The sequence below is a fragment of the Anopheles coustani genome, chromosome 3 (genome assembly GCF_943734705.1).
Source record: "Anopheles coustani chromosome 3, idAnoCousDA_361_x.2, whole genome shotgun sequence".
Taxonomy (NCBI): Eukaryota; Metazoa; Arthropoda; class Insecta; order Diptera; family Culicidae; genus Anopheles; species Anopheles coustani.
Window position 1 is genome coordinate 30,490,591 of NC_071288.1, and position 16,436 is coordinate 30,507,026.

Below are 16,436 nucleotides of genomic sequence, written 5' to 3' on the forward strand. Positions count from 1 at the left end.
TTATCTTCGCAGTAAGCAGTTCGTTTGGAAACGATCGTGCGATCAGTTCTACGACTGCCGCCAAACCGATCGGTGGCACTTTTGTTTGCGTTGCACGGCGAGATCAGTCGGGAAGTGATCAGTTTTCAGTACATTTTAGTCGGGTACGAAGGGCTCGCAAATGCAAGCCATGATTTGGGTACTGCTGTTTGCTGGTAAGTAGAATAAGAGTGCACCGTTTTGCTCAATCCCTTCCCGTAAACATTGTGTAGTACATCAGCAATATGTGCGTTAGTGGCTTATCAGTGTCGTATCTTGAACTATCATCGTTCTATTCTTTTGACCTACACGAATCGGTAAGCTTTCGTGATTGCACTACGCTGCTGTGTTGATAAACCCTAGAATTTGCGGGAATACCCCGAGAAGGATGATAGCGTTCGTGCAATTGCGGCGTTAGTCTTGTTGGTTTAGTATGCTTTTTGCTCATCGAGCCAAAACCGGATTGTTGATTAGCACAGCTTTGAGCCTTATTAATGCAGCAAGGACCGGTTCTACCGATTTCGGGGTTTTCTGATTCACGTTTGACCGGTTTTTTGTCGCTATGTTGCATAGTTTAGAGGCTCATCTTCCTTCAATGTTATTTTTCAGCTCTAGCAGCGCAAGTTTCCTCCCAAGGATTCACCGGAAGTTTGGTGGTAACCAAGGACGCTTACTGCGAGAAAAACAATATCGGACCCCTTAAGGAGTGCGCCAAACAATTCAAGGCGTTCCTCAGCGAACGTCCAGAGCTGAGAAGATGCCACCGAATATGTCCCATCTACTCGGATAATTGTGAAACGTTGCCGCTGGAGTACATGGCCTGTGGCGGCGATGGTGTAAACTCGAGGGACCCTTTCAGGGAGCCGAAACCATCGACCGTACCGCTCCACACTAAGATCACGAATTTTACGCTAGAGCTTTTCAAAAAGGCCCTTCCTAAGGGATATGATCAGAACTACATTCTGAGCCCGGTTCTGGTGCAGTCACTGCTGTCCTACCTGACCGAGGGAGCATCGGATGAAACGCAGACCGCTATGGAAGCCGTGTTAAAACTGAACAGCAATGATCTGGAGAATCTTAAACGCTCCCTCGAGCCGTCGGCTGAGGTACAGACTCCCGCGAAGATCAAACTTGATATAGCCTCTCAGATTTTCCGATCGAGTCGCGTCGAGCTACTGAATCCCTTCAGGCAGTCCCTCAAGGATAAGAAGGTGACTGTGGACGAAATCGATTTCTCGAATCAAGAGTTGGCTGCGAAACAAATCAACGATTGGGTGACCCAGAAAACGCGTGGAAAAATCAATGGAGCCGTCGATGCAGGTAAGGAGCGCGCACCAGGTTTTGGACGCTTGTCCTATAGCGATACGTTTAGTTTAACTGCTCTCATTAAACCCTCAATCTAATCTACCCCAGCTTCGTTGAATCCGGACACCAAGCTCATGCTGCTGAATGCTCTCTACTTCAACGGTACATGGCAGTACAGGTTCAACAAAACCGTGAACGACGTTTTCCATGTGGGCGAGAACGAACAATCTTCCGTCCGGATGATGCATCTTACCCGTCATTTGCGTAGCGGATACACTCGGGTCGAGAAGGGCTGGGATTCGGTCAACGGATTCTCGTGGGTCGAGCTGCCGTACGACGGTGACACTTTTTCGATGATCATCCTTATGCCGAAAGAACGCTTCCAGCTGGACCGAGAGTTGGAAAAGTTCAACGAGGCCGACTTGGCGTACATTCTGTCGGAAATTGCGCAGAACTACCAAGACGAAGTGAAACTGAGGGTTCCCGAATTTAAAGCTGAAAGCACGGTTTCGTTGGTGGAACCGCTTAAGCAGGTAGGTGATGTTTGCACGAAAGCAACGGAATTTATTCACATTTCCGGATTTCTCTCCTCCTAGATGGGCCTCAGCAGTGTCTTCGACGGGGAAAATCCGTTCGATAAGGTATCTAAAGATGTCGTGAAAGTGTCGGAAGTGAAGCAGAAGTCCTACCTGGCCGTCAACGAACGCGGAACCGTAGCAACCAGCGTTACTTTCGCCGCCGTCGTTGCCCTGAGCCTCCCTCGGTCCACGCTGTTTAAGGTTGATCAACCGTTCGCTGCGATCATCATCGACAAGCAAAATAGATTGCCTTTGTTCCTGGCAAAAATTTGTAAGCCGGAGAAGTACAAAGAAGAAAGTGCATAAATAACAGTCATTTAATCGGCGGATAAAAAGTCCAATTAAAATTCTTTTTCCAAATAAATTTTGAATTCTAATTTAGAAAATTCGGTATTCTTTACAATTCAGTTTTAACCGGCAAGTATTATATACTCATTTAAAACTTTGAAGAATAATCTAAATTAATTCATCAACATAATATCCCAATAATATAAGATCATTTTTATTTTCTTCTTCTTCCTGTTGAAGTCTCTTTTTTAACGAGAATCGAGAGTATTGAACTAAATAACATACTGTACAATACAAAAATATCTGCCTGTTGTAAATTGACATAATTGGTATGACAAAACGACATGTCAAAAACACTGTAATTGATTATCACGTCATTAGTGTCGATAACCATAGCAGTTGTGAAAGTCAACCTTAATCTGATCGTTGAAAGATGAAATTCAGCTAAATGCGCTAATTGTGTGTTCTCTTCAATCTAGTGTAGTTCAATATAGTAAAGTTTCTTGAACACGTTCAAGAGATCGTCATCGGTTGTGGTCCGGTAAATTTCGATGTGTTTCAAGTGAATACCCAGATCAAAAGTGAATGTAAATATAACGATTGACCAGTTTGGTAGAGTTCAAATCAATTTGAAGATTTTAAACTTCACATATCACCACGTTCAATGAATGGTATGTGTACTCTAAAATATAGAAACATTGCTGATTTTGCTCCAATATAGCCATGATTATGATGGAACATCTTCTTTGGCAGGGAACGTTGTTTACAATTCTAGTATAAACACGTAATTAACACAAACAAAGCACTCTCTCAAACGCCCTGATTTGATTTAACCTTTCGATGATCATTCTGATGATAGTGTAGGGAATGTTTGGAAAGTATATTAATCGTTGTGCGGAGGGTCTGCCTGAACATCAGATTTTAACTAATCTGTGTGAAACAAACAAAGAAAATATTGTTTGACGCTAACACCCTCATGTTAGGCATGGATTTGTAAGGTTTGCCTGAAGTGCAAAAATACTGAAAATTTCAGTTTTGCTATCATGATTTTTCGTTTCGTGTAGACGTTAATTTTCGTGAGCCGATGCAAATGAATTCGCATTCAACGTGGGTGATGACTGAAATTCGGATTTTATCGGATTTTTAGTTTTTCAAGCATTTTGTGTTTTGCAAAGGTTGCTTTGCGCTTCATGCAAGCCTAGCATAGCAGTCTTATTTTCTGCAAATTGATGAATTTTCAAAAAACTCGTTCAACAAGTTTGTCTAATCAAGCGCCCGAAACAAAAACCGGTTGTACGTATGGTGATGAACTCTTGCTTAAGGAAAACCAGATTTTAGGCCTAGTGTACATCCCAAAGCCATAAAAACGACTTAAAATATTCTCTGGCCATGCCGTTAAGTAAGATATAATTTAGCATTTTCAGACTTTAAAAGCAAATATTTTGTATTTCTACAAAAGCTTTCTAATATGTTGTATTTCAGCTACAAAATACACACATAGGCAAATACAAAAGCTTTTCGAACACATTGTAAACTAACTGAAATTCTACAAGATGTATGAAGATATGGATGTTAGGTTTGCTGCTTTTTAGAAAATATTAACATAAGTAATTGAATGTGGCATACCCACTTCCGGATTCCTACTATCATGAGAAAGCCCGAGATAAGGCCTAATTGTAGAGAGGAAATGCTCTAAGAATAAAACAATCAGATAGAGCATGTTGGCTCTAACAATACGGCAACGTCCATAAAAATAAATAAATAATTTATTGTGGCAATCGCTTTGAGCAGTTACGTTAACATGTTTATACATGTTCCTTTGGGATCTAATTTATTAAAATGAAGTTTGTAGAATACGTCCTGATAAACTGCTGACGATGTATAGGCAAAATGAAACATTACATTTAAATTACCAAAAGAGGTACTACAACAAGCGTTTGTTTTTTCCCAAAAAAATCCAAGGAAAAAAGGCCCATCATTCTTCTTCAAACTATGATACCTTGTTTGAACTGGCTGGCTCAACTTTTCCACGCTTTGTCACCGGGAAGCTTCTAACAGCTTGAAGGACGGCGCCAGCGTTGCAAACATTTTCGGAAAATCTTCCAGCATGCTGAAGAGATACCAGGACCGCTCCCTGTCCCGGCACACATCTTCCGGCCGGCCGGTTTATTTGCCTAAATCGAGTGCTTTGCCGTTGGGGGAAATTTGACAACGGTACAGACAACCTTCATTTTCGGCGGCTTAGCCTTTTCACGCCTCCACGGCGCATCTCGAGCGATCCCTTTCTCTGGGAGCGGGAGTGGATTTCCGAACCGATAGATTTCGGTTTTACGGTATGTTTACGAAGCCAATCAGTGCGGGCGGTATGTTGTCGACTGTTGCCTAGCAGGGGCATTCCTACTCGAAACGCAAATCCGGCCTAATCTATGGGCCTCAAACGGTTGGCGTTGGGTCGAATGGAAACATGAAGTTTTGTCGCAAACGACCCACAGAAAAAAATAAGTCAAATGAAATTCAATCATAGTGGCTGCGATTTTATTGTTTTAATCAACGAATTCCAAAAAAGTTTCCTTCAGAAAGGGTTTTCTTAGCCTATTTTTTTAGTTGTTTTAAATATTTGTTTATTGTTTAATTTGTTTTATTTTGATAACATTTAATGCAATGTTTTGTTTTATTTTGATAACAATAGAAATACGAAACTGCTATTACACATCCCCACGCAAAAAATGCAGAGGCCTGTGGCTGTAGGAGTGAAATAATTTGCCATGCTCTTGTGTTGGTACAAGATGCTGGACAAAGCAACACGCTTAAGAAAGAATTGAGAAACCCAATTCGTCAATTGATTAAAGTAGATAGCAATTGGGTGTATTCCCTGTCCTAACCAAACATTGGCATTCAGAACGTGCAAGAGGCACCACTCGTGGGCGGCTGGGACTGCTAAGGAAGCCCATTAGCTGTCGATCCCATCAATCTTACCGCTTTATCGGAGCATTGGCAAATATTTACACACGGAGGACATGGTTTACAACTGCTTCGAAAACTTAGTACGGTGTAATCTACTGGGGGAGTATGCTGACACATCCGAAATGGAGCGGGATGAATTTCCCTACACGTGTTTGGTTGGAAAGATTTTTTGCTATCGCAAACCGGCTCCATCTACGCTGATGTTTTCAGCGCTCAAAACATCGCTCCCATACACGCCAGTGCTCCCATCAGATGGACTCTTCACTCATCTCTATGAGACTCTCCAGAATGCCTACTGCAGTTGATGAACGTACAGCCGTACACGGTAAAATGAAACGTGTACGTTGAAGCCGGCTGTTTTCCGGTGCGTAAAACAAATTTCACTTCGCACTGGGTCCAGCGACGAACAGGATACCCACTTTTCCGGCGGGAAAGCCCTTAATCTAGTTCATTTTTTTTTTTCTCTCTCTGCTTCTCCATACCGAACGGCAACCTTGTGGTTCTCTGTTGCTGCGATACTCGTATACTACTAGAACCAAAAAAAAAGGTCTTTATTCTCATGCTTCCAAAACATTCTACCATTCATCCCCGCGTACTCGGGAAACTCCCACATCTCGCCGAAGCAACGATGGCGTCCGGACATCATCGTATTCGTCGTCACGCGAACACGAGTATTTTCCCGCCGACCCGCCTGGTAAACGAAACTGAAAGCTTTTTCCCCTCGAGCTTCGCCACGCCGTTTCGAGCCGGTTCCGTTTTCTCTTATCACACCCGGAGAGCTTTTTACGATCAGCGCACTTCAGCGGTGGTCAACTTCTTTTATGCGAATGGTGAACCTATAGAACAGTTTTTCTTTATTAATCGCTATTTTTCTCGAAAATAAATAAATTACACTAAACATTGGCATAATAAGCATAGAACATGAACTCTTTTTCATTCTTTTTTTGCGAAAAGTTAAAAAAACACTTATATCCTCATTTGTTTTTGTTGGCGACACTTCTCAAAATTGTTCGTTTTTATTAAAAGAAAATTTCATTCACAATAACTTTTACACATTGTTCTAACTTAATTTAGTAAGGTTTTAATTACCTGGGACTGGTATTAAAGCAAATGAATACAAATAAATTTCTCCCAAAGACATAAAATTCTTAAACAAACGTGTAAGTGAAAAAGAAATTGTTAGATATTTTGAAAAATTAAATTGTGTGGCAAATTTAGTTAAGTATTTCAATTCTACTACACCGTTTGCTTAATGTTACTACCAAAAGTTACTATATTCGTCTTCCCCGGCATTTATTTCATTCTTTTTCATGCGTTCAATATCAATTCGTTTCATCTTTCGCTGCGATAATTCCAAAACTTCCCGACCCCTGACATTGTATACCGAGGTGGTACGTGGTCGTAGCTTTCGCTTCGGCTTTTCCACTGCCAGCACGAAGCGCCGGCGGTCGTCGGACGAGTTTTCACTTTCATTTCATCGTTCGATTTCAACGGGAACGGAAGCGTGCGGCCACATTCGCGTATCCTTGGTGCCGGCAAGCCGGCGAGGACTCGTCGTGCCGTTGGTTCGTCGCTCGTCGGTCTTCTACACCGGGTGCATTCCGCCCGACCAGACCGCATTGTTTAGTGCATCGTTCGTTCTACGGCCGCCGAGTGATAGCAGACTGTGTGCGGCTTCACTCCTTGGCCAATCCCGGGTGGAAAGATCTGTAATGGATACCGTTTTATGGGCGAAAGTTTCCACCACCTCGAGGGTGGTAAAACGTGTTAAACTGGTGTTAATCATGTCTACGGTGATGACCGCAATTGGGTGGTGAAATTTGATAAAACAGATAAAACTGTGGCAATAAACAGACGGTATGTGCGATCTATGTCCGGTAAGAATGTTCCACAGATCAAATTAAGAACGTTATATTTGTGGCCGGCGGGTTACGGTTGGATACGGAAACTAAAAACCGACGATGGCTGTACAAGGTAATGCTAGTCACAAAAGTGTTGCTTAGGTAAAGGGTGTTTGAAGTGTTATGCTTGTTTATTTTAATCAAAATAACATTAACGTTAGACAATCGTTGCCATTGTTAATACTTCTATAAAGATATTTTTCATTGTTTTTAAATGATTTTATACATAGACTAATTACATTTTTATGGCTGTTTATTTCAATCAAAATAGCATTAACGTTAGACAATTATTGCAATTTTTTATACTTCAAAATATAATGTTTTCATTGTTCTTGTTTTTTGTTTTTAACTTCTTTTATACCTTTGCTTTTTCAAACACTTCTTTGAAGCAAGAAAAACACGAAAAAATGCCCTTTACCATCCATTCACTACGTGGAGACATAAGCTGTAAAGCAATATTTTTATCACCCACTCTTTGATGCAAACAAAACAATAAATAAAGCACTTAAAATAGACTCCAGACGCACCTGCAATGGACAAGATAACTTCTCACACACGTCACATACTTTCCGAAAGTTTTCCACCTGGTACTAAATGTACGTCAAAGTCTGTGACCGTCGTTCATTTTTCATCGATTGCCTTCCCAAATTCAATTGATTTTCACGAGTCTCAAATAACCGGTTCACCCACATCGAGCACGCCCCCGGTGTTTCCGGCCAGTAGCAATCGGACACATGTTGGATTTATGCTTTCTAGTTCAAAGTTGTTAAATTTTGTTTCAAGAGATGCTTTTATTGTTCTTTTTACTCGTGTCAAACTGCGGAAAGTATAAAAGAACCTTTATGTATTCTTGAAAGGAAAACCTTTCCTTCCTTTTTTTCCTTTATTCCTTCTTATCCATTAAATGCTTCCGTTATCGGGATAAGCTTATCGAAAGTTTTCCACGTTCCTCCTCCCCGCGTGCTGCCTCGCTTCAGTACTTCACTTCGCTTATGTGAATCGTTTCCTACAGCATGTTTTCCCCGGCTGGAAAATGGAATTTTCGCGTGAGCAATAACTGTTTTCCCACATGGTGACGAACAACCATGCATGGTACAGGTGCGTTTACGGGTTCGCTCAAAAACGCTCTTTCGATAAGCGAGTGGGTTTCATTGTAACCGAGCCGGAGGACATTCGGGTGTTAAGGGTGGGCCCGCCCTTCGGAAGGAAGGCACACGTGAGCGGTGAAAATTCTGGTTGACAATGAAAACCGGTGACTTCAAACTTGTTACGTGGCCTACGAGCTGGAAAGAAACAAAAACAAAAACGAAGCTCCTACTTCTCGACTTGTTAGACTTGCTCGGTCTACGTGCAAATTTTGGGGGATGAAACAAAACGTCATAAAATAAATCATGAACTTACGCAATGGTGCCTAGGTTTTATTGCTGCTTCCGGGAAAGGAATTTTCTTTCTAATGCGGTGAAAAGTCGTTGAAAATGAGTTTGTTGCTCCTGCTCCATCGCTTCGAGGCATAAGTTCTGACAATATGTCTTCATTTGTAGTCACCCAAACGACGACATTATCGCTTAAAACAGATTTTATCAGCCCCATCGTATTGGATGGTTGATGTACATAAAAGAACATGTTTTTCACACCGCTCCCACTACTTACTGGGGCTTTTAAGGTTCTTCTCCGTCGACGATTAAAAGCTCGAAACATACGGGCGATACTGAAGCTAACAAACAAAATTGTTGACCTCATTCCAATCGATGATGTATGAGAATGTTGAAATTTTCCGTCCGTGAAATATGTATCTGTAGACTGTTTTCTTCTGACCACATGCAGTCAAGCACGTGAAGTGTCATTACATTAATCCACCTTTTGTTAACATTGCTCATGAATAAAATCTCCATACTCAATCATATAACGTAGCATCAAACAACAATTTTTCATTCCAACAAATCATGTCCATGGTCCGTTCCGCTCAACTTAATGATGAAACAAAACCGCATACCAAATTTGAGGTTGCCATTCATCTCGTCTGAAAAAACAATCCTCAGGCAAAGGAAATGCGAATGACAGAACAGAACTCATTAGAAATGAAACCAAGAGTATTTAACAAAGTATGAATTTGGTTAATTTTTTATCTAGAAAGCGCAGATGGAGAAAAAAATCAAATTCGCGAACAAATATGAAACACCCTCAAACTTCTACCGTTTTCCCCCATCGCAAGTAAAGTAATCATTTTAATGTGGGCTCCTCCCGAACGATTAAGCCGAGTTTCACATTTCTCTTCGCACTAACGATTGTTACTGTGCGCTGGCAATCCGTTATATTTTATCGCTCTTTGGTGCAACTTTGTGTGAAAACTGTTTGACAGGGTGTGGGATAAACATTTCTCACATTTCGTTTCCATTTCTTCTCGAACGAAAAGTTTTAAATGGCTACCCTACCTACTTGCCAGCTCAGTTCCGAAAGGGCCATGCATGAGCGCTACTGATGATTGCCGCAAGCTTCTTTCGTGCCTCGTAAAGTAAATATTGATGGAATTTTCTTTTAACGTTAGAAATCATTTTGAAAAGCCGATACTAAGTTGAGCCTTTTGTAGATTGGGAAAACATTTGGAATGTTGAAGTAAAAATACTACTCCAGTTTGATGGCTTACTGTTAATCCAATGGTGAGTTTACCAAACATGAATCGACATTAGTCCTAGCAAGGCGCTTAGAGTCACTGAACCCACCACGTGTGGCTTTTTGGCAATTTCTCGGGATAAAAAAACCCTCCCATCGCGATGGCGTTTTCATTTAACTGATTCATTTCCTTCATCGAAGCCATTCGGGCATAGTGCTCGGGGATGGGAATACAAATGGCTTGTGGCAGAAAAAGCAAGATTAAGAAGTGTTTACAGCAAAGCGTTCAATCACGAACCCTCATCATTTCCCGCCGAACCCGTTTGCGATTTGACGATGCCGGAAGCCAAACCCTTCAGCAAATGCTCTTTCCCTTCAGCCAGAGATCAAGCATGGAGTGCCACAGGCATGAAATCCACTACCTCGCAACTGGAATCAATCGTCGATAGCAATCGAAAGGTTGAGTCGACTCTGGTAGCAGCCAATTCTGGGAAGAGCTGTCTACGCCAAGCATGAAGCTGAACCGCATACAATTTATCGTTCCACTGGAATACGGTCAATCGATCGTAAATCCTAGTCCTGTAGAACTCAAAAAGATTGAAGGATTTGGTAAGAGCTGTTAAAAAGGATCTCAACTTTGAGGCAAGGCAGAGTTTGAAGAATATTGAGTGGAGCTTCATATCTGTAGTAGACCAAGGTTATGCTTGAGGATACAAATGTGCATTCACTTCTTAACTGCTTTTTATACATCAGTTTGCCTATCAGCGAATCCATGCATATTCGCATGAAAAAGGCAGCACAGTTGGAGTTTAAAATTCGTCAACGCAGCCACAATTTGGAATATTTTCCAAACGTTCCCCATCCGGAGCAATATCTTTAAGTCGGTAGGCAAAATTCAAGTCCCGATACAGCTTCGCCCGCACGATACATGCATCGATCCATCGTTATGGATTGTAACTTATCGTCAACGCTTTTTACTGGCCCGGGGCAACCAATTGGACAACTTAGGCCATTAGAGATAAGCTCTGCTTTCAGCGGGAAACAACCATCCTTCTGGGATGGTTGTCGTCGCGCACGCAGTGGACGCGGAAATTATTCCAAGATTTCGTGTGCTCCGTGCAGAACGACGGGCAATATCCGTCGCTGGTGCTTCGGTCGGTTTTGTTTTGGCTCGACGGTGTCCCGAGAAGCGGTAAGATAGGAGACCAATAATCTGTCGAAGGTTATCCCCCAAAGGAGCTAAAGAAGAGCTGAGGCAAAAGAGACGGCGTCTGCCTCGATGGCTTCGCCAGAAACGCACATGCTCGTTCAACGTATTTATGCAAACTTTTTTTTCCGCGCTATAACATACGGACAACCCGGCGAAATGGCCATGATTACCATCCAATGTTCGCTGGCATCATTAGCCGTAGCAGTTTGCTTGGAGCAGGTTCGAGGAGTGTTGGCATGCCCAAATTCAACCAGAACAAGATACGAATGCGATACGTTGATGAGGTTGGTTACGATTGCGCGCCCATAAATACATTCTAATTTTCTTTGAGACTTTGGAGAGCGTCTGGTGGGAAAAGTCAAGCGGAACATATTGACTCCACTCGGTTGGCACATTGTGTACTTTCCTTGTTTGAACAGTGAATTCTAATGAAATGGGTGTTCGTTCGAAAATCGCAGCGACGACGTTCTGTGTATCCGGCCGCTCCTAACGTGACCCTTGACACGCATGAAGGGATTCATCAAACTTGGTTCGCAGTTTTTCCAAAATTGCCCTGCAGGGTGATGAAAAATTTACATCTCATCGAATTTTCTAATAAAAACTCCAATCAAACCGAGATCTGCGATAGGGCTGAAGTTTAACATCTTCGAGACCCGCCTTTTCGAGACATCACCATAACCGCAAAACCTTAATTTGAACTCCAGTGTTTGATTAGAACCGGGATGATCACATGCTCTTTTTTGGAATGTTCCAAAATATCACCGAGAAAGACTGGTGGCTATGCTTTGTCGCACGATAATTTTATCAGGCGTCAGATTTGCAAGTGTTCTGTGTTCTTCTGTAATTTTTAAATTTCTAAGAAAGTTAAATTAATATTATTATTAATTCTAGATGAAAGTCTCTATTCCGGGGTTGTAAAATCCAATTTTTTTTCAGATAAAATCAGATACGGCCGTCCGATAAAATCAAACGATTTTAATTTTATCACACAACCAAATCGGACCCATGCAATATCGTCTGTCAAAATCTAATGCGTCAGAGCACTGACACCAGCCTAAGGATCTTTAGGATAACGGTTTTTTGGTTTTCTTCTTCTTCTTCTTGGCGTAACGACCTTGTTGGTCATGCCTGCCCGTTAAGGGCTTACGAGACTTGTTTCCCTATTGTACGTGGATAGTCAGTCCTCTCGTACAGGGGAGGGCCCGGTCTCGGTTGGGATTCGAACCCACGCCGTCAAGGTGGTGAGCCCCGGCGCTCATGGGCCGAATATCTAACCGGTTTTTTGGTTTTAAATATATTAATAATACTGATTGTAAAAAATTCTAAAAACGATAGGCAGTCAAAATGCCCACTGTGAAATAATTTTTTTTCCATTCGATTATTTTCAATAACTTTCCATTTTCCACCCCCCGAAATATGAACTATCTGCATAAATTGGTAGCGGATTTCTTTAAACCACCCAGAATCCTTAAAGCTGACGTAAATTTCAATACAAACGATAAGGCCCGAAGTGTTACAGGCTTCTGCTACTGGCCTCCTTTGTTCGATGTTTTCCCGCTAGATATACTTTTTCTGGAGCCAAGAAGCCTCTTCACTGCGGAAGATAAAAACAAAAACCCACGTGGCGTTCCTCGTCGACGGTTTGGCCCGTGGCGCAGCCTGAAATCTATTTAGACGGATTTTGTGAGGCTTTCTTCGAGCGTAGTTTCTAAGCTCCAGAATAAAAACACTGGCCTTCGTTGCGCATAAGAAATGTGTGTACGCCAGTATGTACAAACTTGGTCGAAGCAATAATCATCCTTGAGAATTGATGTTGCCACATGGTGATTATGGTCCTTTTTTCGTGCTACCATTTGGTTTACCGAAATAAAAGGTTTTGTCAATTATCCTTGAACCGTTCAATCCTTATCCTTGAAATTATGACTTGCCCGGTAGGAAATGCGAGTTGGCCTTTTGTCGTAGCATTTTCGCTTCGCAAACAGAAGGGTTAAATTAATCACATTTTATCTCCTCCAATGGGCCATGATAAATTCTCGCATTAAAGCCAAACACTGGGCGCACCCATATGTGGTCGGCTCGGCTAACACTAAACATCTTTCCACATTAGAACCCCATTTTGGAACCACCGTTTCGAGCTTCGGCACGCACGTTCGAGATGCTGACTGGCGTCCGGGCGCTGGCTCGGTCCGACGGTTTTTGTCTACGTACGCTTTGCTACAGATGTTAAATTCCTGTGCCGTTCGGATCAATCCGCAAGCTTTAACGAGTCCTGCCGAGGCATGAATAAAAATCCAATAAATCTTACGAGGAAACAACGAAATCCTGCCGCCGGTAAGCTGCCCGGACGGGTGAAGCTTCCTTTTTTTATTTTGCCTCGCGGTTCAGTAGTTCGAACTTTGTACGATTTGTTGACCGTGTGGGAAAAAAGGGGGTAACTTTCCGCAAACGGTTAACTTCTACCACTTGCCAAACCACTGTTCTCAGCCGCCGAACCAATCTCGGCGTTAAAAAAAAGCGTCGATGTTCACACTTTCGGCGTAGCGAAGGCAAAGGAAGTGAAACAAAGAACCATGGTTGTCGTTTTTCATCGCATATTTTCCCCCGCCCCGCTAGTGCCCAGTGCTGCTCGAGGAAAAGTGCACACGTGGGTAATAAAAGTCGTTGCCATCGCGGCGTGGAAAGTGTTTCATTTCCGGTCAACTATACCCCGAGGAATGCTGGCAACGCTCAGACATCAAATTAGAGCAGCGCCTGCCAATTTCGCTCGTCGAACGCTGTCAAGTATAGGCGTGTTCGGAAGGATTGTGTCCACGAGTTTCCCTGACGAAGGTTTGATGTGTGCACGTATTTTTCTTTAATTAAATTTACACTGCTCACCTGCTCCGGTCCGATAACGGGACGCCATTTTTGGTGTCCTTTCTGTCGCTCGCTAAAATGTGTTGCTCCCAGCGGAAGGAATTTAGAAATGGCCATTTTCCCTTGTCAATTTTTGCGATTTCTTTCTACCAGCGGCGCGCTACCCATCCGTCAGTGTCTATTTGCGGTGCTCGGTTGGAAGAAAGTTTCCGTCTAAAATAATAAAGGTGATACTGCGCTGGCAGCGCACGGTTTTCGCGGGTATGCTAGAAATGTTTCGTTTTTGCTAATACAAACCAAACATTTGTCTCCATCCGGTCGGGCGCACATTCCGTGGCATACCGGAGTGGAAAAGCGTCCCCTCTGCCCGGCGTATATTTATCTAGGTAACACAAAGCCACCACCGAAAGCCCATTCCGGGCCGTGACTCATATTTTCGGCCGCACTTTCCCAGCATCCAGGAGCCGATGCGATGTGTGGAATTTTATATTTTATTTCGTAGATGTGCAATTACATTTATCAACCTTCCCTCGGTGCCGGCTGGCACCGGTCGTTCGACTTCTTCGGCAGTTTCGTTTCGTTTTAGGTTTTGTTTTTCATGGGTTTTGGTTGGTCTTCAAACCAAAATAAAACTAAAACACAAAAACATTTTCACGGTTCACTGAAACACCGAGTGGAAAGGAAATCTCATGACGCAGACACACTATGTTTTATATGGCTTTTCTAGAAAAGATACGAGTATTTGATGATCCAGGGCTCACAAGTGGAAATGTTGAAAGTCAACGGCTCAAAAGGTTCCCAACAAGGTTCCTTCCAAGGGCACGGAGATCAAACATTGCCATTGATATTTTATTACCTAGAAAGTAGCTTTGAAGTGATAAGAAATCTTTACAGAACAAAAATACGACTCTTTAATACATTCTGTAAAGCTGAGAAACAATATCATTTAATTCAACCTAATTAGTTTTACCCTCGTCGTTCGAATTCCTGCTCGAGAAAAATAATCGTCGCTTCTTAAGAATGTGTCGCACCAAGAATACTTTCGCCTCTGTAATGCTTTTGTATACAATCCTGGCCTCAAAGACATTCGGCACTAGAACCAAAGCGGACCCCGTTCGGCCCCCGCCACCGTTGGCCTTTTGAGTACAGTCGGTTTAACTGGCTGGAAATGTATATATTTTAGCTAGAAAGGCGTGTCTTTTCGGCAAGAAGCGCTGAGCGCCGCACGCAATCAATTCGAGGAGATTGCTGAAGATCTTTCCATTCGTTTCGTTTGAAGGGTGAGGGCCAAACACAATCAAGAAGGAGCCTTGCCGACTGCTGGGACCTATCAAGTGGCTGTGCGATACGTCCGTTCCGAGTAGTTTCGCCCCGTGCCCTTCCCGTGGGTTTGCGGGGGGGAGGTTCAACGCCACCACGGGTTCGAAAGTGATTTCGTTAAACGAATTCGCTCACTCCGGGTAAATATGATTGCGACGCACACGCTGCCGTTTATCACACAGCTTTATGAAATGTTGCGTCGAGGGATGATAAAATTGAGGACCGCTACGACCGCATCGGCCTGAAACCGGGCGGATAAAAACTAACCGGGAAAGGCTTGTGCATCGGGAGTGTACGCACTTTGCTGGCGGTTAGCCATTGCAAAGCGTCTCCAAAAGATGTAGTCTATTTCGTTCCACAGCGAAGACGCCGGCATCTCCGACGGCACGCTGCAGCAAGGGCTCGTAAAAGGAAGCAAATTAAATTAGACGCTAAAATGTCTGGTTCCGTATCAATTAACGACATGTCTACACGGTCGGCCTACGACTCGGCTTCGACCGAAAAACCGCCCACCCGGAATATACAATGCCGTGCCTACGCTAATTAAACGATCCACTTTCCTCGATAAATTTCTCCGAGTCATTCGCCATACGGTTCCTTCGGGCTGTTCGGAGTTAAAACGGGAAGAATAGAACTCCCACTCCGAGTACATACAACAGCAACGGGGGGAAAGAGGATGCTGGTATGGCGATCGCAAATTACCGATTGGCGTGATTTACACACCCTATAATTAGAAATCCCGGGACCAGGTTGGCAAGGTTGACCGGAAAGTCTAGACCGTTCGCTGGACCCGCACTTCAAAATGGCTAATGATGCAGTTCGAGAGTTTGGTTGAGGATGCGACCGGGGCGAGTGACTCGTTCGAGATAATTATTTGCGTGCAATTCGTGGCTGCGATTCGTTAGCTAGGGATGAGCACGTTATTACTTGACCGTCTGAGGGCTAAACATAAAGTTCACCTCCACGTTCAGCTTATCCGGCACCGGCCCCCGCATTAGTTTGTGTAATTTGTAAGCCCTCCAAACTTGCCTGCCAGATTACTGACGATCATAATTAGCGTGACTTATATTGTGAATAGCGCCGAACGCGTGCCTGAGGCTCTGATAGGGCGGAAAGAATAACATGTTAATTAAAACATATCTGCACCGGTCCAGCCATGGTGGTTCCACGCGGAAAATAGTATGCGGGAAGGCGGCACCTGGGGAAACATTAATCGACTCACGCGATTTGGCGCGAGTTCTCCCAGGTCGGTGATAAATTTTGCGCAAGTTCCTAACAGAATTCCGGCCGACATGGGACCTCCACGGTATGATGGGATGCCGGAATATATTTAGCCTAGTAAACGGACGACACTGTGTAAATTTACTTTCTTGCTAGCTTAAGTTT

The 16,436-nt window shown here is 43.2% G+C and overlaps 2 protein-coding genes across 2 annotated transcripts in view; both read left to right on the forward strand.

The window, feature by feature from the left end:
• The first annotated feature begins 37 nt into the window (after positions 1–37).
• LOC131261386 (serine protease inhibitor 42Dd-like) lies at positions 38–2,281 on the forward strand. Its single transcript, XM_058263407.1, has 4 exons — positions 38–194; positions 628–1,338; positions 1,432–1,856; positions 1,920–2,281. The coding sequence occupies exons 1-4, from the start codon at positions 161–163 to the stop codon at positions 2,205–2,207; spliced, it is 1,458 nt and encodes a 485-aa protein (XP_058119390.1). The 5' UTR covers positions 38–160; the 3' UTR covers positions 2,208–2,281.
• A 515-nt stretch (positions 2,282–2,796) lies between these two features.
• The window catches only part of LOC131261037 (neuropeptide SIFamide receptor-like), a 35,107-nt gene continuing 21,467 nt past the window's right edge, over positions 2,797–16,436 (forward strand). The window contains exon 1 of the mRNA XM_058262924.1: positions 2,797–2,860. The gene's annotated coding sequence lies outside the window, so the exon portion shown is untranslated. The remainder of the gene's footprint in view (positions 2,861–16,436) is intronic.

What these genes read in the sequence shown, in the direction of transcription:
- LOC131261386 (XM_058263407.1), top strand. Translation starts at nt 161, where the DNA reads ATGCAAGCCATGATTTGGGTACTGCTGTTTGCTG. An exon ending in CAATGGAGCCGTCGATGCAG is followed by an intron (nt 1,339 to 1,431) that starts GTAAGGAGCGCG and finishes AATCTACCCCAG; the next exon opens with CTTCGTTGAATCCGGACACC. An exon ending in TGGTGGAACCGCTTAAGCAG is followed by an intron (nt 1,857 to 1,919) that starts GTAGGTGATGTT and finishes CTCTCCTCCTAG; the next exon opens with ATGGGCCTCAGCAGTGTCTT.